This window comes from Drosophila santomea, chromosome 3L (assembly GCF_016746245.2).
Source record: "Drosophila santomea strain STO CAGO 1482 chromosome 3L, Prin_Dsan_1.1, whole genome shotgun sequence".
NCBI lineage: Eukaryota > Metazoa > Arthropoda > Insecta > Diptera > Drosophilidae > Drosophila > Drosophila santomea.
Window position 1 is genome coordinate 8,411,501 of NC_053018.2, and position 24,174 is coordinate 8,435,674.

A 24,174-nucleotide genomic window follows, 5' to 3' on the forward strand; every position below is an offset into this window, starting at 1 on the left:
AGTTTGAAAGGGAGTCAATCGGTATAACTATATTGGTATCTTCTGTTGTAATAGTAGTGCTTGCGAACTTAACATTTGATTGAATTGTTGTTGAACTTTCTTCTGCCTTAAAGGAAATAACTTCTTTGGACATTACGTCATGGAAACTACTGAAGGGTGTCACTATTGGAATTGGTTCACTTAAAGGCTTCTCTTGGGGCTTAGGACACTCAATTTTGGCATCGCCTTCATTGTCGGAATATTCCACTAGACTGGGCTTAATGTCCTTCTTCTCAGGGGACTTCGGTTTTTCTTCAGTATGAAGAGGAGACTTATCCTCCCTACCAGTCACAGAAGTTACCAAAGAAGTTGGCTGGCTAATAGGTTTGTCTTGCGGTTTTGGAATATCTATTTCGTCATCAGATTCGTCGTCTGAATATTCTTTTGGACTTGGCTTAACAGTCTCAATGACTGATTTGAAACTGTCGTCTGGTTTAGCTAGGACCATTTCGTCTTTCTTCTCAGGCGACTTCGGTTTTTCTTCGGTATGAAGAGCAGACTTATCCCCACTACCTGTTACAGAAGTTACCAAAGAAGTTGGCTGGCTAATAGTTTTGTCTTGTTGTTTGGGAATATCTATTTCGTCATCAGATTCGTCGTCTGAATATTCTTTCGGACTTGGCTTAACAGTCTCAATGACTGACTGCGAACTGTCGTCTGGTTTCGCTAGGATCTTTTCGTCCTTCTTCTCAGGCGACTTCTGTTTTTCTTCAGTATGAAGAGCAGACTTATCCCCACTACCTGTTACAGAAGTTACCAAAGAAGTTGGCTGGCTAATAGGTTTGTCTTGTGGTTTGGGAATATCTATATCGTCATCAGATTCGTCGTCCGAATATTCTTTTGGACTTGGCTTAACAGTCTCAATGACTGATTTGAAACTGTCGTCTGGTTTAGCTAGGACCATTTCGTCTTTCTTCTCAGGCGACTTCGGTTTTTCTTCGGCATGAAGAGCAGACTTATCCCCACTACCTGTTACAGAAGTTACCAAAGAAGTTGGCTGGCTAATAGGTTTGTCTTGTGGTTTGGGAATATCTATATCGTCATCAGATTCGTCGTCCGAATATTCTTTTGGACTTGGCTTAACAGTCTCAATGACTGATTTGAAACTGTCGTCTGGTTTAGCTAGGACCATTTCGTCTTTCTTCTCAGGCGACTTCGGTTTTTCTTCGGCATGAAGAGGAGACTTATCCTCCCTACCAGTCACAGAAGTTACCAAAGAAGTTGGCTGGCTAATAGGTTTGTCTTGTGGTTTGGGAATATCTATCTCGTAATCAGATTCGTCGTCCGAATATTCTTTTGGACTTGGCTTAACAGTCTCAATGACTGATTTGAAACTGTCGTCTGGTTTAGCTAGGACCATTTCGTCTTTCTTCTCAGGCGACTTCGGTTTTTCTTCGGTATGAAGAGCAGACTTATCCCCACTACCTGTTACAGAAGTTACCAAAGAAGTTGGCTGGCTAATAGTTTTGTCTTGTTGTTTGGGAATATCTATTTCGTCATCAGATTCGTCGTCTGAATATTCTTTCGGACTTGGCTTAACAGTCTCAATGACTGACTGCGAACTGTCGTCTGGTTTCGCTAGGATCTTTTCGTCCTTCTTCTCAGGCGACTTCTGTTTTTCTTCAGGATGAAGAGGAGATTTTCCCCCATTATCTGCTACAGAAGTTACCAAAGATATTGGGTGGCTATCAGACTTTTCGTGAGGCTTAGTAATTCCAAACTCCTTCTCACTTTCATCGTCTGAAAGCTCTTTTAAAATAGTCTTCCCTGACTCTCTTGGTGACTTTGGTTTTTCATCTACTGAGGATGGGATCTTATGGTCTTTTAAGTTTGAAAGGGAGTCAATCGGTATAACTATCTTGGTATCTTCTGTTGTAATAGTAGTGCTTGCGAACTTAACATTTGATTGAATTGTTGTTGAACTTTCTTCTGCCTTAAAGGAAATAACTTCTTTGGACATTACGTCATGGAAACTACTGAAGGGTGTCACTATTGGAATTGGTTCACTTAAAGGCTTCTCTTGGGGCTTAGGACACTCAATTTTGGCATCGCCTTCATTGTCGGAATATTCCACTAGACTGGGCTTAATGTCCTTCTTCTCAGGGGACTTCGGTTTTTCTTCAGTATGAAGAGAAGACTTATCCTCCCTACCAGTCACAGAAGTTACCAAAGAAGTTGGCTGGCTAATAGGTTTGTCTTGCGGTTTGGGAATATCTATCTCGTAATCAGATTCGTCGTCCGAATATTCTTTTGGACTTGGCTTAACAGTCTCAATGACTGATTTGAAACTGTCGTCTGGTTTAGCTAGGACCATTTCGTCTTTCTTCTCAGGCGACTTCGGTTTTTCTTCGGCATGAAGAGGAGACTTATCCTCCCTACCAGTCACAGAAGTTACCAAAGAAGTTGGCTGGCTAATAGGTTTGTCTTGTGGTTTGGGAATATCTATATCGTCATCAGATTCGTCGTCCGAATATTCTTTTGGACTTGGCTTAACAGTCTCAATGACTGATTTGAAACTGTCGTCTGGTTTAGCTAGGACCATTTCGTCTTTCTTCTCAGGCGACTTCGGTTTTTCTTCGGCATGAAGAGCAGACTTATCCCCACTACCTGTTACAGAAGTTACCAAAGAAGTTGGCTGGCTAATAGGTTTGTCTTGTGGTTTGGGAATATCTATATCGTCATCAGATTCGTCGTCCGAATATTCTTTTGGACTTGGCTTAACAGTCTCAATGACTGATTTGAAACTGTCGTCTGGTTTAGCTAGGACCATTTCGTCTTTCTTCTCAGGCGACTTCGGTTTTTCTTCGGCATGAAGAGGAGACTTATCCTCCCTACCAGTCACAGAAGTTACCAAAGAAGTTGGCTGGCTAATAGGTTTGTCTTGTGGTTTGGGAATATCTATCTCGTAATCAGATTCGTCGTCCGAATATTCTTTTGGACTTGGCTTAACAGTCTCAATGACTGATTTGAAACTGTCGTCTGGTTTAGCTAGGACCATTTCGTCTTTCTTCTCAGGCGACTTCGGTTTTTCTTCGGTATGAAGAGCAGACTTATCCCCACTACCTGTTACAGAAGTTACCAAAGAAGTTGGCTGGCTAATAGTTTTGTCTTGTTGTTTGGGAATATCTATTTCGTCATCAGATTCGTCGTCTGAATATTCTTTCGGACTGGGCTTAACAGTCTCAATGACTGACTGCGAACTGTCGTCTGGTTTCGCTAGGATCTTTTCGTCCTTCTTCTCAGGCGACTTCTGTTTTTCTTCAGGATGAAGAGGAGATTTTCCCCCATTATCTGCTACAGAAGTTACCCAAGAAATTGTGTGGCTATCAGACTTGTCGTGAGTCTTAGTAATTCCAAACTCCTTCTCACTTTCATCGTCCGAAAGCTCTTTTAAAATAGTCTTCCCTGACTCTCTTGGTGACTTTGGTTTTTCGTCTACTGAGGATGGGATCTTATCGTCTTTTAAGTTTGAAAGGGAGTCAATCGGTATAACTATATTGGTATCTTCTGTTGTAATAGTAGTGCTTGCGAACTTAACATTTGATTGAATTGTGGTTGAACTTTCTTCTGCCTTAAAGGAAATAACTTCTTTGGACATTACGTCATGGAAACTACTGAAGGGTGTCACTATTGGAATTGGTTCACTTAAAGGCTTCTCTTGGGGCTTAGGACACTCAATTTTGGCATCGCCTTCATTGTCGGAATATTCCACTAGACTGGGCTTAATGTCCTTCTTCTCAGGGGACTTCGGTTTTTCTTCAGTATGAAGAGGAGACTTATCCTCCCTACCAGTCACAGAAGTTACCAAAGAAGTTGGCTGGCTAATAGGTTTGTCTTGCGGTTTTGGAATATCTATTTCGTCATCAGATTCGTCGTCTGAATAATCTTTGGGACTTGGCTTAACAGTCTCAATGACTGATTTGAAACTGTCGTCTGGTTTAGCTAGGACCTTTTCGTCTTTCTTCTCAGGCGACTTCGGTTTTTCTTCGGTATGAAGAGCAGACTTATCCCCACTACCTGTTACAGAAGTTACCAAAGAAGTTGGCTGGCTAATAGGTTTGTCTTGTGGTTTGGGAATATCTATCTCGTAATCAGATTCGTCGTCCGAATATTCTTTTGGACTTGGCTTAACAGTCTCAATGACTGATTTGAAACTGTCGTCTGGTTTAGCTAGGACCTTTTCGTCTTTCTTCTCAGGCGACTTCGGTTTTTCTTCGGCATGAAGAGCAGACTTATCCCCACTACCTATTACAGAAGTTACCAAAGAAGTTGGCTGGCTAATAGTTTTGTCTTGTTGTTTGGGAATATCTATTTCGTCATCAGATTCGTCGTCTGAATATTCTTTCGGACTTGGCTTAACAGTCTCAATGACTGACTGCGAACTGTCGTCTGGTTTCGCTAGGACCTTTTCGTCCTTCTTCTCAGGCGACTTATGTTTTTCTTCAGGATGAGGAGGAGATTTTCCCCCAATATCTGCTACAGAAGTTACCCAAGAAATTGTGTGGCTATCAGACTTGTCGTGAGTCTTAGTAATTCCAAACTCCTTCTCACTTTTATCGTCCGAAAGCTCTTTTAAAATAGTCTTCCCTGACTCTCTTGGTGACTTTGGTTTTTCATCTACTGAGGATGGGATCTTATCGTCTTTTAAGTTTGAAAGGGAGTCAATCGGTATAACTATATTGGTATCTTCTGTTGTAATAGTAGTGCTTGCGAACTTAACATTTGATTGAATTGTTGTTGAACTTTCTTCTGCCTTAAAGGAAATAACTTCTTTGGACATTACGTCATGGAAACTACTGAAGGGTGTCACTATTGGCATTGGTTCACTTAAAGGCTTCTCTTGGGGCTTAGGACACTCAATTTTGGCATCGCCTTCATTGTCGGAATATTCCACTAGACTGGGCTTAATGTCCTTCTTCTCAGAGGACTTCGGTTTTTCTTCAGTATGAAGAGGAGACTTAACCTCACTACCAGTCACAGAAGTTACCAAAGAAGTTGGCTGGCTAATAGGTTTGTCTTGTGGTTTGGGAATATCTATCTCGTAATCAGATTCGTCGTCCGAATATTCTTTTGGACTTGGCTTAACAGTCTCAATGACTGATTTGAAACTGTCGTCTGGTTTAGCTAGGACCTTTTCGTCTTTCTTCTCAGGCGACTTCGGTTTTTCTTCGGCATGAAGAGCAGACTTATCCCCACTACCTATTACAGAAGTTACCAAAGAAGTTGGCTGGCTAATAGGTTTGTCTTGTGGTTTGGGAATATCTATATCGTCATCAGATTCGTCGTCCGAATATTCTTTTGGACTTGGCTTAACAGTCTCAATGACTGATTTGAAACTGTCGTCTGGTTTAGCTAGGACCATTTCGTCTTTCTTCTCAGGCGACTTCGGTTTTTCTTCGGCATGAAGAGGAGACTTATCCTCACTACCAGTCACAGAAGTTACCAAAGAAGTTGGCTGGCTAATAAGTTTGTCTTGTGGTTTGGGTGTATCTATTTCGTCATCAGATTCGTCGTCCGAATATGCTTTGGGACTTGGCTTTACAGTCTCAATAACTGACTGGGAACTGTCGTCTGGTTTCGCTAGGACCTTTTCGTCCTTCTCCTCAGGCGACTTCGGTTTTTCTTCCAAACTAATGTGAGAATTATCTGCACTACCTTTATCTGAAGTTACCAACGAAGTTTTGTGGCTAAATGACTGGTCGTGTTTGTCTGATATTGTTTTAGTGGAATGAATGTATTCTGCTTTTTCTCCAGAGTAAAATGTGTCTCCTGACTTGCTATCGTTCGCCATTGGAAATTTCGTTATTTCTCTACTTTCTGTGCTCTTGACGATCTTTGTTGTATCAAAATAGGATGAGTGCTCAATTTTCGATAAAAGGTTAAGCTTGCTTTTCTTTTTCAAATTGTCCAACTCCTCGTCGCTATCGCTTTCAATTGGTTCTTTACCTAAATAAGATTTTCCTTCAGTTGGAAATTTATTCTCCGAGTTATCCGTCACTGTAACAAGTTCAGAGGTCAAGTTCTTCTGTGTCTGAAACTCATCTAAATTGTCCAGAGTGGGAAACTTTACATTGTGTTCAAAATCAGGGTTTTGGTTATCTTTTTGTTCTATTTTGTGCACAAGTTTATCTAGTTTTGATTCGAATTCACTAGATTCGTGGACGATTTTCTTAGTATCCGCAAGGTCAGTTTTCGAAATGGAATGTAATCGTTCGAGGGTGTGTGAAATTTTTGGGAATTCTACGAATTTTGTATCCATAATCGTTTCTATTGGAAATTCTTGTGTATCACAATCTGCTAAAAATCTATGTTGAACTTTTTCAATCCCAGCTACTTCTTCATTTAAACTACTCTTGGCATTAAAATCCTGAATACTATCCGTAATAGCGAACTTCCCTGACTCGCACTCAAGGAACTTGGCAGTTGTCGACTTTACATTTGTAATAGATGGTAAAGTTATTGGGTCTTCTTTTCTTTCAAAGACCTTTGCCATATCTGAGATTGTGCGCTTTGAGCATTTTTTTTCGCATATGTCTTCTAGGTTTTCAGTACTGCTGCTCGTCTTGTTCATGGAAGAAATGGGCGACTGTACCTTTTGTTCTGGTATACACTTAGAGCCCAAACCATCTAAAATCAAATCGGCGTCGCTTAAAATCAGCTGCTCTATGGACGAAACATCAACCTTACGGTCTGGTGTTACCCGCTTGCGTGGACTAAAAGGTTTGGCCTCTAAACTAGCCGCAGGATATTTGCGTTCAATGTCCTGCACAACTTCCCTAACCGTTGGTGAAGCTTCAAGGATGTCCCTATCTTCTAAGTCTAAATGCTTTTCAATAGTTTCAGTTAAAATCCTTGCAGGTACCTGGTCTACTTGCCTATTTAAATCTATTACCTGTTCAGTTAAAGTCTTATCCGTTTCACAAAAGTCTTCAGCTACCACAAAGGACTTGCGCTTCTCGCAAACCTTTTCACAAACCTCTTCGTCAATCTCTTTAAGGCCAACAGCCATGGCCTCGATGGGTGAAATTTTTACCACCTCAGAGGGTGGCTCACATTTGATTAGCTTTTCCAGGGCCAAATCTGCTGGCGTAAGTATTTGCTTTTCTAGCTCTACTACATTGGGTTCCTTGTCATCTTCATGGGTCTTCCGTTTTTGTACGGCAAATGGAATGGCCGACACCACTGTACTGCAGATCTTATCCTCCATACTCCGCACCACCTCTCGCACCACTGGCACATTGTCGCCTATATATTTGGGTGTCACAGTGGATGACTTGCCCATGGACTCCAATGATTCGGTGCTGCCACTGCTCTCCAAACGCATAATCTTGCGTCTCACATCACCACAGCCCATAATTTGTTCTAAATAATCCCTATCACTGGCAATCTTCTCTGCCTCTGTTTTTGCATCTACATCTACTGCTGACTGCTCCTTGAGATCCTTATGTTTATGCTGATCTTGCCCAGAAATAGTCAAATCTACTTTGGTGCGATCTATTTGTGCTGTCATGGTCGTCGTTGTTGTCATCTTCGGTGTTTGACTACTTGTACTCATTTCTGTAAATGAGGTAGTGTCTTGTGAGTACAATTTCTGAATATCGGGGGGAGCTACCACACTATGGAGCAGCTTATCAGGTTCATCTGTTCTTGTAAAGGTTTCGGATTTTACATTATGAACACTGAAGTGCTCTGTTTGAGGCATTCCGGGGATGGCGAATTGGGGTTTGGTTGGGAGAGTAAAGTAGAGTAAAAACAAGCAATATAAACACAATTAACACCAATTTCGATTAAACCATATTCTCTTTATGGTGGATTAGTCTATGTACACAGTGCAATCAAGTTGCCGACATATATACACACAACTTTTTAAAGGTTGGTATACATGGCATAATTCTTACTACAAGCTATACGCCAAAAACCCAGCAGCAGGCACAAACATGCACTTAATGCTTATGCTTTAGTTATTAGTTGAGAAGCGCAATTAAAATTTCTGTTTCGCAATTAACAGATGCCAGATTCCAGATGGAGCTTAGCTGAACCGACCCAACTTGAGCCAAGATGAGCTTAGCTTCATTCAGGTACATACGTTTAGATGCTGCATATGAGGTCGTGGATTATTGAGCCCATTTCTGTTTGTTTGGATGCTGCACAAGATTCAAGGCTTCGAGTGAAATTCAGGAGCTGATCTTAGCGAATTACGTTTGCACATTTTTGGATTTGCAAATATTTAAGCAATGTTTATGTTGATTATGAAATCAAAAAGCAAAACTAGCTAGAAATGCAAGATTTGGAGCAAGCCACGACATCATATGTCACATACTCGTATATTTAATGAGATCTATAAACAACCGATTACATTTAAAAATCGCGCTGGGTTGGTGGGTCTGGGTGCAAACAAATCAAATGTTGATTATACAGTGAGGCTATTACAATTGTGGCTGTTATATAATTCGCAAATAATGACAAAAGTACGAATACGAGTTGTATATGCTGTATAGGACTACTACAGTGAGATCTGGATATGACTCGACTTAACATTCAGGTACAGTACACTATTATCGATATATATTTATGGTAAGTATATGCTTTTTCGTTAAGGTTTGGATAAAGTTACGAAAAGCAACAGAACACATAATTATTTGCGAAAAACAAATTAAACATAAACATTGCAAACTGAAGGCCATGGTGGTTCACTGGAGTGTTCTTCGACAAATCCTCATATGGAGATCGAAAGCCGGCTGGAGAACGCCCAGCTCCTTGCTGATCCCAATATGGGCGAGGTTTTGAATTGGTTTTTTTTTTCAATTTCGGAAATCCAAAAGTATGCCAAAAGTGTTTATCTTAATGAAAAAAATCTTAGTAATTGCTAAACGAATGTTAATATATGTAGGTATTGCATATTTGGCTTAGCTATAGATATATTCTATAGGCCGATTGAGTACGAGTATAGTAAACAAGGTTATTACATAGGTTAAACACAAATCGAATTATTTAAATTGTAGCTTGCAGTAGTTCGTTAAAAAACATAAACTCAATTGCTTAAATATTTGTAATTGCAAACGTAATTATTATACCATGAGAGTTGAGAGGACAACAACATGAGACAGACCTATCAGAAAACGATACCCATCATAGATGTATAAACATAGGACCTGAAGCTGTGGCAACTTTTCAAATTGATTGTAATTATACATCAGAACTTACCATTAAAATACAATAGACTTAGATTTACTTTAGCGTATTGTTAAGTTTATGTGTATAGTTTATTCTGTTACGCATTGAATGAATCACAATCACAAATCCGCACAAATTTGTTAATATTTTTAAAATAGTTTCAAAATAGTCCTCACATTTACCAGTGTCGTGACTCTGTTTAAATTCTGAATCGCGCGTACTTGGGAAATTCAAATACGTGACTAAATCTTCCCGAAATGCGCGGCTATCGCTGTACTGCAAGAATGCCAGAGGCAAATTAAATTAAGTATACGCCACCGTTCGGGTTTTGCCCGCTTGTTGCCCCCATGCACTATGACATAAGTGCGCTAGTGTTGGTTTTTCACCACCCTGCGGTGGATTGGATAGACGACAATTATATAAGAAACCACAGGAAAATACCATTAACTGCGGATGCCTTCACAGGGCTAATGGACTAATAGGCTTTCTTCGGTCAACAGGAAAATATCCCCGATGGGATAGCGTTTCGGGAAAAAAGTTAAAGTTTTTCACGATTATCGATCCGTGATTGGATCTATCTATTGAATGCCCCACTGACATTGACACCACCGAATGTTATGCATTCACTGCGCAGAACGGCGCCAGACAAACAATTAGCCATGTTTCTGCGACCTTTCGTCAGTGCTAACGTAATTGGATTATCGGGAAACTTAACGACATTTGCTTTGCTACAAGTATCTGCGTGATTTCGTGGCCATATTCATTCATTGCGTTTCAGTTTGGTGTTTGTTATCTTAGGATTGGGATATCCCTTTTAATTTTTTTAGTTTTCGATTTATGGCACTCTTAGTGCCGCACTTATAGACTTTTTTAATTAAGATACACACAGTAGCAGTTTGCCATTCGTTTTTTTACAAATACAATTAACTAACTAACGGTTTTTAGATCGCAATCGTTTAATGGTTGAATGGTACTTTGCATACAAAAAGCCTTTTCACTTAAATCAAAATGGAATGTAGAGGAACGGAGTAGTAGTAGTAGTAACGAAATGGGATAAAACAAAAAAATAGTTCAAGGAACACTACGGAATGTGGCAAAATTGTAAATGAAAAATTCAAATTAAAAGAAGGGGTGTATAAAAATAATGGTAACAGATTTATATTCTTTTACCGAAAAAGGCAAACATAAGAAAATATATAAAGTAAGTTTACATAACAATTACAAATTGCATAGAAATTGAGCATAGTGGCAGCCACCCATTTCAGAACTTGCACTTACCAATTTTGGTAATGGCAGAAACGCGTTCGAGGGTCGACTCTGTAGTCGTATGCAGGGTGGTCACAGTGTCGGCCAGATAATCTATTTTCAAATTGTTTTATAGATTTAACATTAAGCTTAACCAACACCAACTTACCACGTTCTAGGCTGATCAGTTCAGGCTCTTCGTTCTGCTTGTCGGTTTTGTTGTCACTCGGTGTTGGTGGCGGAGTCTGGGAGTGTGGGATTTCGCTCTCTATATCAAGCAATAAGGTTAGACCAGATAATAAATAAGATCTTAAGACAACGTACCTATTTTCTTGAGCTCATCACTTATTTCGATTACTCCCACGCTCATCTTCTTGGTGATTGTTTCGCCCACCGATTTGCAGAACTCGGCATCGGTCAGTGACTTTCGTGGCTCCATGGATACTGGTGCAATGAGTCCCTGCTCCAACAATGAATCTCCTAGCGGCATGGTGGCCTGTTTGCCAAACGTGTCACTACCATATTCGCTCGCCAGTGACTGTGGCTCCTGGGTCACCACACTGGTGGTCAACTTGGGCGTGTGGAACGGCGAAGCTTGATCTCCAACTGGTGCTGCAGACTCAATGCCATCGATCAGCTTATCCGTTGCCTTGAAAATGTCTGTAGGCAGCTGTGTCTGCTGTTCCATAAGCAGGAAGTCCTCTGTAAGTTGACGTTCACTCAGGGGTTTTTGCTGTTTCGGTTGTTCTACCATTTGCTCGGCTGACTTCACCACCTCTTTTACCAACGACTTGGCAGGCTCGGAGACCAGCTGTGTTTGCTGCTCCATGTTCAAGAAATCAGCGGTTAGTTGTCGCTCGTTGAGAGGCTTCTTTTCAGTGGTCTTCACTGGCTCAGGCTCGACCAGAGGCTTTGTGGTTTCTTCGAAAACGATTTTCCTGGGTTCCACTACAGGTATCTTACTCGCTGGCGGTGAGGACTTCACTGTAACAAATGATTCTGGTTCCGAAGCACTTGTGGATGTCAAACTGGATTCGAGGGGCTTCTCAGCAGCTTGTGGCATGCTTGGCAATTGGGTTTGTTGCTCCATGCTCAGAAAATCACGAGTGAGCTGGTGGGCATCGGCAGTGGTGATCTGCTCCTCGATTTTGTGGAATGTTTCGATAAATTCAGCAACCTTTTCAGCCACCTTATCCTCCTTGGGCTGCAATTGTGAGAGAGGTTTGTCCTCGATTTTAACTAGCTCCTCCACTTTGCTGGATATTTCCGCGGTCTTCTCCGATTTGGCGACCTTCTCCTCGATTTTGTGGAATGTTTCTAGCAGTTCGCTGACCTTTTCCGCGACTGTCTCGGATTTGGCGACAATTTCAGAATGCTCAACGATTTGTTCTTTGAACTGCTCACTACCTAGTCCAGCGGTCATAATGGTGGCCGTAGAGGCAACAACATCGTCCAAGATTTTTGATTCCCGTTCGACCTGCTTATCCACTGATTTTCTCGGCTCCACCTTGGGTATCTTGCTGGCTGCTGGAGATGGTTTGGGCTCAGATGCCAGTTTCTCACCCTGCAGGAAGTCTTGAGTGATCTTACGTGCATCTACTTCGACCACCTTCTGAGCTTCGGTTGGTATTGTCTTGACTGGAATCTTTGAGATTGGTTTTTCGGCCTTAGTCTCAATGACCGATTCGGTTTCGCATTCAACTGTAGCACGTGGAGCTGCAGTGGGCTTCATCGTATCATCGCTAGGCTTCCGCGTGAACTTAGGGATCTGTGTCTTAGGCTCACCGCCATGGAAGTCATATTTGACCTTCTTGGCTTCGAATTCGGCAATTGTCTCCTCGATACTAGAGCTCTCGATAACATGGACAGTCTTCGATTGCTCCGCGGACACGGTCTTAGAATCCTCCAGGTTCTTAATGGTCTCGCTAACCTTCGTTGATTCGACAGACAACTGTGTGGGCAGAACTGGAGTAGCTTCTACAGACTTGGTACTCTCAAAGGAGCTAATAATGTTTTCAACCTTCTTGCTGGCTATTTCGGTGACCTCGCTAATGACTTGCTGCACCTCCTTGACGGTTTCTTGCGGCACCGAAGCCAGAGGGCTGGTCTTCTCCTTGATCTCCTCAACGAACTTCTCATGAACTGTTGCGTTTGTGGATGTAGCCGGCAGTTGGCTGCGCTTCTCAATCTCTAAGAAGTCTTCGGTAATGTCGCGAGCCTCTTGGCGGGTTATTGTCGTCACTCGGCTGAAGGTAACGCCATCCTTCTCCTTCTTCTCGGCAGCACTAATGTCCTGGACAATCTTGTCAGTCTGATCCGGAGACGATGGCTGGTCTTCCTCCTCTGAACTACGCCCGGATGTCCTGAACTTGTGCGTGAGTTCCTTGTCGAACTCGCTCTTGCTTATCTCGGTTGAGTCCATCTTGCCCATCTTCATCTTAATGACTTGGTCGGGAACAGTTGTTGTCTTGATAATCACGTTATCGGCAGGCAGTTGCATTAGAATTTCGGACTCATGGTGAGCCTTCTTGTCCTCGATGAGACTCTTTCGCTTGATCTCGGTTATTTCGCGGGTGATCTCTTTCTTTTGGGTTGAGGCAGGAATGGATCGTTCCATGGACAGACGCTTCACAATCTTTTCCCGTCGTTCCGCTACTGTTCGCTTGGCAGCTTCCTCATCGGACTCCGATTCCTCGACCTCCTTCTCCTCAGCAGAGTATTTGACTTCTTCGCGTTCGTTAATTTGCTGGATTCGCTTGCCTGGGAAGAGAACTTAAAGAGTTATTTCAAACACGTTTAACATTATGAGTTAAAAGGATTCGAAGCAAGCGATATATATAGACTTTTATAACTCATTGCAATGTATACTTACTTTCTCTGCGAACCAATTCCTCCACGGACTCCGAGTTCTTCATTAGGTCCGCCTCATCGAACTCACGCGAATGCGATAGTCGTCCACTTTTGCACTTTTTCATGATGTCGTCTCGTCCAATATTTTTGAGTGCCGTTTCCAGCGAAAGAATATCGTAGTTTGGTTTGTCCTTATATAGGCGAATCATGCTCTGTGCCTGCCTGGCAATGCTATCTGTGTTGTGGTTGATGATCTCATCGATCTCCTCCCCATTGATGCCGATCTCCGGGGCCAGCTGAATCCAATCCTTACCCAACAGGTTGGATAGATCGACGATGCGGATGTCACCAATGTAATGGTCATTTTGATGCTTGCTCAAGCTGAACATTGAGGTCCTGTAAGCGGAGGTGACGCGGTCCGAAAACGCGGTTGTAGAATCGGGAATTACAGCCTCTGGGAGAACGATGTTCAGAATGCAGATGGGCTGTTGCGGTGGCTCGCCCTTGGCCACCTTGGGTTCCTTCATGAACAACGTGCGTCCAACAATATCAGCATGTTGATCCTTGACTCGTACAGTAAACGGCAGGCGGTTCTCTCGGAAGGCCTTGAATTGCACCTGGAGCTGGTCGCCCGATTTGGTCACAGGCACTAGATTGCCAGCCATCTCGATGAACTGCGGCTTGCCCTCGAGGACCTCGACATCACGGCTCTTGGCCACTTCCGTGTAGAGCTCATGCTTCTCCAGGGTTTTATCCTCACGATCGTCGGTCATGCAGAAGACCCGGAGTCTCGCTTCGAATGGTTCTATCTTCTTGGCGAATACCACAAACTTGGCAATGAACGGCACATGGATGACTTCCCTGTGTTCAAAGATGCAGAAATTATGAATGGAACTACTTGTGGTGCAGAGCAACCACTTACTTGTACAGTTCAGTGGCCATTTTGGTGGCATCCGAGATGTTGCGGCAATCCATCAGCCAGAAACGAGCTGATACTGTGGTGGTAAAGGAGACACAGTCGTTGACAAATGTCAGGGGCGTGGAACCGGTGACATCCTCCCATTGAGCACGAGATGGTCCGCCTGGCGATGGATTAGTTAGATGGAATACGGAAACGTTCAATGGCAGGTCTAAGGCCTTGGAAAATGGGCTTTACGCATAGACTACATATGTATATGTAAAAACTCTTGAAAATCTCTACTGTTGTCTCATTAGCAGATAAATATTGAATTAATTCCAAAATTGTTGAACTAATTTCTTAAACGAAACCATAAACTCAACACAAAAACTTTTTTTCAGAGTGTTAATTACAAAGCAATTAGATGGAATAGGAGTAGTATTGAAAATTATTATTGTATATAGTTTATGGTATAGTATTAAAATCGTATTTAGCGATAAGTATTAGATATATTTAGTATCATATGGTTATCTTATGGCATGGCATGAGTGTGATGATATAAGTGGAGTCTGTTGAATGTCAAAAGAAGAATGTGTAGTGTGTAGTGTGTAGTGTGGGGTGTGTGAGTTTATGAGGCACTTTGATTTCAAGCATATATTTGGTTAATTTGGTAGGGCTGTAGCATTTACAGAGGTACGAGTACTAGGGTACTTGTTGCGCTTACGTTGAAGCCGTTTCGAAACAACATGCTTAACACTTTGGAAAAAAACTAATTTTTGGCTTCTTTTGAATGGAAAATAAGTGAGCGTGTCAAGTGTTACTTGTTGTAAATGTGTTCAAATAAACATAAGATCCAAACGAAATGGAATCAAATACAATCAAATAATACAAATCATAGAAAACCAAACGTAATTAAATAGGAATGTATAAAAGAATCGTCAACTTATTGATATTTATTTAATATGTTTATATTTGTATGGTACATTAACAAAACACCGTTTGTTATATGATATTATTGAGCTTGCCACAGCGATCGCTTGACTTTAGTTTCTTTCTCAATAGTTGACACTTATTCGGTTTCAGAAAAGTTCTCTTTGGTGCCACAAACAGTAGAAATTCGAAATTGATCATTCATAATTAGTTTGATTTTTCTTCTTAAAACAAGAAACAATGTACATAATAGTTCTGCTTTCTTTGAAACGAAATAATATCAACCAACACAAACTGTTAACGTTCAATAAACAACGAATAAACAATCTACAATCAGGTGCACGGCATTCCAAACCGAAAATATTAACCAAAATGTAAACGTAAAGCTTCAGAACCTTAACAAGTATGATATGTTTGAATGGAATAAGGATAAGATTCCAATCGGTAACTGAATAAATCAAATTAGTCTGGCACGATCTAGTGGCCTGGCTTTAAGTACGGTTTCAATGGCCCAAAGAGCAACTTTAGTTGGCGTTTAGTTTAGCTTACAAAACCTACAAACTCTTTAATGAAATTGTGCAGTTTAGTTATATATTTGGCAACAAACCGCGTGCAGTCAGAAAATCGCTTGAGTAATTCATATTATTGTATGTTAGAGGGAGAGAGGTTAGACAGAGAGAAAGAGAAGGCGGCAAAGACGTTTGCATGACAAGCTTAAGGTTCGAAAAAGTAAATTGGAAAGTTTGCTTACTTCAAAAAACTAAGCCGCTTTGAGCTGAAAGCGTTTTCTTGGCTAAGAGAACATTGCCGATCGAGTGGGGCCCATTGAACAGACCCCACCAAAACAGAAAGTTAACCCTGAGCATCTGGTGTAGTAAACCCAAAGACGCAGCGCAACCCGAATTTAAGCGAATAACTCAACGAAACTCAGAAAATAAATGGGGGCAACTGAAAACGAAGAACTCAATGAAACGGAGTAATAACCAAGGGATTTAAGGCATAGAAGTTGAAAAATAAATTGTTTGAAATATTTGCAATAGTTTCTTAACAAGAGAATTTATCATAAATAAAATATGCAGAATTTTCAAATTTTCCTTTGTCAAATTTGCTTCTTGGATTTGGTTGTATGCCTCATTTTGCAACACAATATGATTGCTATTCTTAAATTTTTATTTGGTTTTGTTTGGCATAGAACGAAACAACTAAATATGAACAAATAACGATTTTATTTTGTAAACAGTTTCAATTTGAAACTTCATACATGTTTGTGAATTTCTGAATTTTTTTGTATTATTTATTTTAGTATTTGTGACATTTGAGTCAGTTTTAGTTACCTTTTAGAGACCTTTTCCGAAACACACCTTCAATGGATTGAGAAAACAGAACGGAATGCGTGCACACGTATGCAATGACGCATTAGTACGAAATTATAGAACAATTAAATAGGTTTTCAATCAAGAATTGAATCGAAGTTTGTTTTGTTTGGGTTTGTTTTTGCTCAACACGAAATCGAAATTGAAATCGAAATCATCGAAAATTATCAGAACGAACTCAAGCGATACAATAAACGCAAATTGAACAAAGGGTAACAGAACGAACACCGTTTGGCACAATGAAGAGACACACTGAACATGACACTGATCTGGGTTGGGATCGAGCTGAAGTACGAGATATAGGTGTGGAATATCTGTATTTGTATCTGTATCTGTTTCTGTAGCTGTATCTTTTTCTGTTTTTGTTTCTGTATGTATCTGTATGGGCGTGTCATTGATGTATGAGCGCATCAAAGGTGGCGAATGGAGGTGAATGCTCTACAACTGTCTAAGATTCCAAAAGAGGATACGATTACGATACGATACGATGCGGGCTACTGCCGGAACAACCCGTTCGAACAACTTATGTTTACGCATCTACAACACAGACACAAGCATAATGTTTCAGTTTGAATCGGATGGGACCTACAAACGAATGTTTCTCAATTCAATCTCATTCTCATAAATTTAATTCGGGAGTCATTTATTCCCAGAGTCATTTTTCATTGGATTTAGATGGCAATTTCCACTGTACAGGTTTTTGAATAGTAATAGTATATATGGCATGTATGGTAAATATAAAGTACTACGGTTTTAGCACATGAGATACTTGTATTCTAAATGTTATAGAGACAACCAAAACGAATAACGAAAGCACGTACTAAACTCAACTCAACGAAAGCATAAGATATAGTTACACTCAAGAAATCATGAACAGGAATGAAGTTAACAAAGGCCTGAGACAGAGTTATATATATAGAGATATATAGAAAGAGAGAGAGAGAGATAGGATGTGGAAGATATTTGGGGTTTTCAAGGAGGATCATTAATACTCAAAAAACATCAACTAACGTAATGGAAATGTAAGTGGATATACTTCGTAATAGTCGTAATGGTAATTGGTAATTGGCAATTGGTAATTGGTAATCGATAATGGGTAATAATAACTGCTTGGATCACATCGTACAAACAACACAAAAGACCGGCTCTTAGCTGGCGGATCGGTAATGGATCGGCATCAACTTACCTGTAATGGAGCATAGCAGACGCAGGGTGGGCGTATTGCCCGAGTACTGGTTGATCATACCCTGGCTGTGAGCCTTGGGCGCGGGCATGCTGAGTGTGATGGCCTTGTGGAATTTACGGCGACGCGGCTCGACCGTAACAATTGGGGATACGGCCACGCCGCGACCCAATAGCTTCGCCGTGAGGTCAGGATCGACCGGTTGGGCCTAGAACGAGTGTAACGGATTCGATTGGCACTATAGACAAAAATCGATTTCGATCGGCCACGCTTATACACACAGTACACACTGGCATGAGATGAACGAAAAAGTATAACTTAACTTAATGAAAATTGACAAAACAAAATTTTTTATACGAAATATGCGCTTTTTTTGTCTGTCATAAGGCAACGAATAAAATAAATAATATGAAATGAGTCTTTTGGGCTAAATGGTGAACATTATCAATTCGATTCGACACTTTGGGTTTTTTTTTAGTTTTTTGGTTTTTGTACAATGCTTTTAAGGTGTTTATGCATATTGTTTTCATGGTAGTTGTTGTATTGAGCAATTGCATGTTTTAGTTAAATTACAGCATAAGTTAACTACAAACGATAACAATGTTCGAGCCCATTTATGTCCCAATAAATTTAGTTATCAAAAAAACTCTGTCTACAACTGAAGGGCTAGGAAGTAAACCAAGAACTTTATACAATGTACAGAACGAAAAGAAATTATAATAATATTATTGAAAATGTTGAAATATACAAATATCAGTTAAATGCAAATAAAACGTGCGAAAATTTGAACTCATGAGTGGGGCCATTATAAAATCGTTTTTTGCTTACGGCATGGCTAAAATGTTACAACTTCGTTAGGCACTTCAAACCGGACCCAATTGTAACTCACTAAGTATTTTCACCTCTTATCTATTCATTTTTGAAAAAGCAATTGAATGAAAAGTAATCAAATGAAACGTAATTAAAACATTTTCATTGGCATAAAGTTTTTGTCGAACTAAATTTATTGGGTAGTACTGCATTTCAGAGAACTTGTAAGTATAATCTTATGCATAAGTAGATAATAATCATAAATAATGTATGAATAGCTATAAGTAGTTAGCATATAAGTAAATGTATCATATTATTCGATATTCATATGTATTTCATATGTCTTATCAAGTTGGACAATCTTTTGCTGTTTTTGCTCTTGCTGTTAAGAAGCTAGCCGATAATCTGCGATTTGACAGACTTGGCTTGATCCATGATCAAATTCAATCGGTTCATATATAATTGTATTATTGTATGTCACTGTTTTGCAAAGCATTCGTGATTAGGATAGCAATAAGGATACCGATTCCACAATGGCTCCATTAGCTTAGTGCCGTAAAGTTATCAAAGTGTGTCTCAATATAATCAAACAAAGTGCACATATTTCATACGAGTAATAACATTTGGAAACGTTACCTCCAAAGTTCGGTTACAGTTGTTTTAGTTTTTGGAAATTGCTACCAATATATGAACACTGTAATCGAACTTTGGTGATTAAGATCTACCATAATTCACTACACAGGATTTAGGGCGGGTTAACATAGATGGTTACAGTAACTGGATATAGGAGTACTGGTTATAAATGCTCATTTTCATTTTGGAAAACCTTTTTTTGCATTATTTTTTTTTTTTTGATATTTCGGGGAAGTTGTAGATTAAATGCTCGAGTATATATGCTGACCGATAACGTGTAATTGTTTTAGATTTTTACTTTTACTTTTTTGTCTTAATGACTGCCCTGCGTTGATTTACCAGATGAGCGAGAAGCGCTTCTTCTTGGGCACATGATTGACGCTTATTTTGCGCAATTTCTCAGGCGCAACGCCCTTGCGCGGTTTAAAGAGGTTTACCTGTAAGCCAACTTTGATCTTCTTGGTGAGGGCTCCCTGTGGGAAGACGGCCTGCACCTGTGGCACCACGGTGCTGGACACCATGCCGCCCTCCGGTCCAATGGCATGGACCTCCTGACGTATGCGTGATACAACGGCGAAATACTGAGGGAAGTCATAGGTGACGAATCTGCACACATGGTTGCCAGCCTGCTCCTCAAGTTGGGCAATCTCTGTGGCAAACAATTCGGATTATAGACCATGTGGGATATGTCCAATAACCCACATTCTCACTCACCCTCTGGCTCAAAGCACTGCTGCAGGACATCGTGTATGATCTCCTCGGAGTTATCGATGGTGTGCTCCCGCCATGTTTCTCCATTGTCTGATCGCAGTATGATGATCTCGCGCTCCTTGCCGCGCAGCGAGGCAAAGTGCGGCACCTCCATGACCACGGGCCCAATGAACTTGGTGGAGCAAGGACCCAGCTCCAGGACACGACTGGCCAAGGCCTCGCCCTCCATCAACTGGGGCGGATGCATGGTGCGCTGCGGCTTCACATAGCGACAGGTTACCCTGGTTGGCTGACAAGTGGACCTCGAGGGTATGATCATGCGGACGCCACTGTGCCGGCAGCCGCGCATCGCTCCTCCACGGGCATCCACCAGGAAGGACACCAAGAAGCTCTTCCAGCTTAACTTGCGACTGCAAAGTAAACCAAAATTAGTTGGAGCATCTAGCGTTTTATGTAAAAATGCAGAGGAACTAGAAAACTTACCCCACATGCGGCGGCTCATCAAGACCAGATCCATTGGCAATGTAAACTCCATCCACGGTGGCCTTGGGTGAACTGCCGTACACCTGGCTCTTGTGTGGACTGATCACCTCCTCACCAATGGTGGGCGGAACTCCAGAGGCGTACTCGGTGCTCTGGGTCATCCGGTTGGAGTCCATGCGCTCATCACGGGTTACATCGATGGGCAGCGAGTCGTCGCCTAGGGATTTCATTTCATCAACGGTCAAATAGCGGTATGGTTGATCTGATAGCATATTGTCTTCGCCTAGAGTTTTGTTTCGATTGCGATTTCGATGCGTTTCGAGGGCATTCCACAGCATTTGCATTTTGTTTAAGCACAAGACAGTCCAATTGGCCATATAGCGTTGTAGTTGTTGTTCATATTATTATTTGTTGTTTGGTGTCATTGGTTATTGTTGTTGTATTTGTTGTTGTTGTTAAAGTGTTGGAGTTGTTGGTTGATTTGTTGGCATTTGTTGAATTGCAGATGAGAGCGCGGTGCATTGAAAGTAGAAGAATGCAAATGAGTTTGATTTTAGTCACAAAATTTCGTTAGTTTTACATGCTTTACTTTGTAATCGGTATATAATAGATATATATATATATATATATAATTAGGGGTGATATAAAGCTAGCATGACCATTATATAGGAGCATATTACATGGATACGATAATAGTGATGGTATAGATACAGACACAGTAGAATACACTTGTTCATGCCGCGATTAAAAGCAAATTATATTTTTGTTCTTTTTAGCCCAAAGTCTGACATCCAAGTCAAGGTTTCCCAAAACAGATTGAAAATCCATTTCTGTATCAAAAGTTGACAAAAATTATAAATCTATTGCCAATAAAAAAGGGGGACACAATAATAAAATAAGTTTCAGTATTCCTATTTGTTGGCCATATCATTTAAACTGAATGCATAGACATTTTAGGGTTAAGAAGTTAGGGGTCTGTCTGTATTCCTTTGCCCCATTACAACGTCAAGAAATTGTGTACATTTATACATTTCAGCCCCATATAAAGTGCCAACTTGTAGAGACAATTTAACAAGCCAATCATAATCCAATCCAATCGCAGCCAATTAGTGCACTTGATAACGGCCAGCACTTAAGTTAAGAATACGAATACGAGTATACAAGTATACGGATATACTGATAAGGGAACGTCCAAGTGGCCCTGGGCACTTACTGGAGACATAGTGCCTGTCGCCCTGGTAGTACGGCAGATAGATTGGGCCAAAGCCGTACTCGTAGCCAGCGTCCAGTTGCCAGTTAGTGTCACCTGGCACACACACACATGAAAGAGCGGGGGGATTCACTTAGGACTATCGTAAAACTATATGTGACTATGGGGATTGTGCTCAGTGTCTGTGTGCTGGCTGACTAGCTGGGCAGTGATCTTGTGACCTTGTGGCTTATTGTTACGGGTTCAGGTGTTTACTAATGAGTATACGTACCGCCCTCTTCCTCGGAGTCGGACATGAAGGACTCGTGCATGGCCTCGGGCGCCACCACGCGGTACTTCTCCTCCGTTTGGGCTGGAGCAGCAGCTGCCTCATCCTCCTTAGTGATGGTTTTCAACGAGTCCAGGACACTTATGTAGCCCAGCTTGCGCGCAATGTGCAATGGCGTCTGTCCATTGACCGTTTGGGCATTGGCATTGGCCTTGTGCTCCAGCAGGAGATTCACAATATGACAATGACCCTGCTGGGCAGTCTGATGGAGCGGAGTGTAGCCAATGGATGTGGCCGCATCCACATTTGCGCCATTCTGGAGCAAGAAACGCACCATGTTGGCCTGGCCAAAATGCGAGGCCACATGCAATGGGGTATAGCCAGCCTTGGTGGCCATGTCGATGTTGGCGCCGTTCTTCTCCAGAATCTCGGCCACATTCACATTATCCTCCTGGGCGCACAGATGCATGGGCGTTAGACCATTCTTGGCCGGATGATTGACGGCGGCCTTGTGCTCGATCAGCAGATTGGAGATCTCGGCATGACCCTCCTGGCTGCTCAAATGCAGTGGAGTGAATCCGGCCTTGCTCTCGGCATTGGCCAAAGCGCCATATTCCAATAGAGTAGTAGCTATGTCCATCTGGTTCTTCCTTGCGGCAATATGCAGCGGTGTGTGTCCATTCTTGGCCGTGGCATGTGGACTGGCACCCTTCTCCAGCAGCAACAGGGCAACCTGCTGGTTGTTGTAGTGGCACGCCACATGCAATGGAGTGACACCGTTCTTGCCCTGCGCATCCACATCCGCCTCCTTTTGGAGCAGCAGCTGTGCCACCTTAATGTGTCCATACTTGGCCGTCAAATGAAGTGGCGTGAATCCCTTCTTGGTGGCGGCATCCAAGGCGGCGCCGTTCTCAATTAGCACAGCGGCCACCTATAGAAAGTTACAAAAAGTCACATAAATAATACTCCCTCAAGGACTACGTGCCAAAAATCAGACGTCCAAATTGGTTCTCAAAAAATCATAATACCAAAATACATAAAAAAAAGACTTGCAACATTTATTCGAAAACAAAACGGCAAATGGCGACAGCAACACAAGAGTTCAAAAAAAAACAACTCATAATACCAATTCGAGTACAAAAACTCAAAAATCAATGGGAAAAACTTAAGATCAAATGAAAAACTCCTGATGGCGTATCCAAAACAGTTGCATCAGGTAAACGGTGTCGATGTGGTCGGCGATCTTTTTCGCAATCAGATCTTTTACCTCATCCTGGCCCTCCTTGGCTGCGATGTGCAGTGCCGTGTACATGTCCTTGGTGGTGGCGTCCACCTGGGCGCCATGTTGCAGCAGTAGCATTACGATGTCCACATTTCCTAGACGCGAGGCGATGTGCAGCGGCGTCTGTTGCTCCCGAGCACGTGCGTCCACCTGGGCGCCATTGCGCAGCAGGATGCGAATGATGTCGGTCTGGAATGGGAAAGGTTGAACCACAGGGAAAGTTATCTAACTACTTGAAGAACACATGAGGCTTTTCATCGTTATGCTAGTCGTGCAATATGATTCCTTCCAATTATCTATTCTCGACTCACCTGGTTGGCTCTGGCGGCCAGATGGAGTGGCGTCTCGCCGCGCACAGTGGGCACATCGGGACTGGCGTCGTGCTGCAGCAGATAGATGACAATGTTCATGCAGCCCATGAAGGCGGCCACATGGAGCGGCGTAAGTCCACTCTCTGTGGTGGCACTAATGCTGGCACCATGTCGCAACAGCAGCTCCACCACCTTCAAGCGGTTCTTCTTGCACGCAATGTGCAGTGGTGTGAATCCATTCAATGCCCTTGCATTGGCATCGGCATTTCGATCCAGTAGCAACTTGGCCACCCTAACATGACCACAGTGGGCGGCCACATGAAGGGCAGTCAGATAGTCCACTGTCACCTCATCGACGGGTGCACGATGGTACAGTAGGATGCGGGCAGCATCCACATGCTCACCCTGGGCGGCCATATGGAGGGGTGCCAAGCCATTCTTGGTCTTGGCCGAGATGGGAGCTCCACGTTCGAGTAGCATGTCCACCACTTGCTCGTGACCGGAACGAGCGGCGCAATGGAGCGGAGTAAGTCCGTCGCGGGTCTTGGCCTCGATGTTGCCACCTTTCTCCAGGAGCAGGGACACCATGTTGGTCTTGCCCCACTTGGCGGCCACATGCAGCGGACTGATGTTGTGCTTGGCCGAGTAGTTGACATCGGCGCCCTTCTGGATGAGCAGGTTGGCGATGTTCTGGTTACCATAGTGGGAAGCAATGTGCAGCGGGGTGAAGCCCGACTTGGAAGTCACGTCCGGATTGTGGTCATTCTGCAAGGC

At 42.2% G+C, this 24,174-nt stretch overlaps 3 protein-coding genes across 18 annotated transcripts in view; 1 reads left to right on the top strand and 2 right to left on the bottom strand.

Moving 5' to 3' along the window:
* Positions 1-9,510, bottom strand: part of LOC120448066 — a 32,856-nt gene extending 23,346 nt beyond the window's left edge. The window contains exon 1 of the mRNA XM_039629830.2: positions 9,244-9,510. The gene's annotated coding sequence lies outside the window, so the exon portion shown is untranslated. The remainder of the gene's footprint in view (positions 1-9,243) is intronic.
* The window catches only part of LOC120448068 (signal peptide, CUB and EGF-like domain-containing protein 3), a 114,217-nt gene that overhangs the window by 35,554 nt on the left and 54,489 nt on the right, over positions 1-24,174 (top strand). The gene's annotated exons all lie outside the window — the stretch shown is intronic.
* Positions 1-24,174, bottom strand: part of LOC120448059 (ankyrin-2) — a 62,694-nt gene that overhangs the window by 30,952 nt on the left and 7,568 nt on the right. For 8 of the 16 annotated variants that reach the window (XM_039629821.2, XM_039629814.2, XM_039629812.1 and 5 more), the window contains exons 4-15: positions 23,401-24,165; positions 23,075-23,278; positions 21,811-22,738; positions 20,330-20,612; positions 19,850-20,256; positions 19,573-19,784; positions 17,696-17,900; positions 14,231-14,390; positions 13,331-14,169; positions 10,783-13,218; positions 10,628-10,726; positions 10,492-10,572 (exon numbers count right to left, since the gene is read on the bottom strand). In XM_039629821.2, coding sequence (XP_039485755.1) covers positions 10,492-10,572; positions 10,628-10,726; positions 10,783-13,218; positions 13,331-14,169; positions 14,231-14,390; positions 17,696-17,900; positions 19,573-19,784; positions 19,850-20,256; positions 20,330-20,612; positions 21,811-22,738; positions 23,075-23,278; positions 23,401-24,165 — 6,619 coding nt within the window. Of the gene's footprint in view, positions 1-262; positions 3,331-3,828; positions 4,879-5,043; positions 7,729-10,491; positions 10,573-10,627; positions 10,727-10,782; positions 13,231-13,330; positions 14,170-14,230; positions 14,391-16,470; positions 16,498-17,695; positions 17,901-19,572; positions 19,785-19,849; positions 20,257-20,329; positions 20,613-21,810; positions 22,739-23,074; positions 23,279-23,400; positions 24,166-24,174 lie in introns of all 16 variants that reach the window. The other 8 variants (XM_039629818.1, XM_039629809.1, XM_039629815.2 and 5 more) reach the window with 5 other exon arrangements.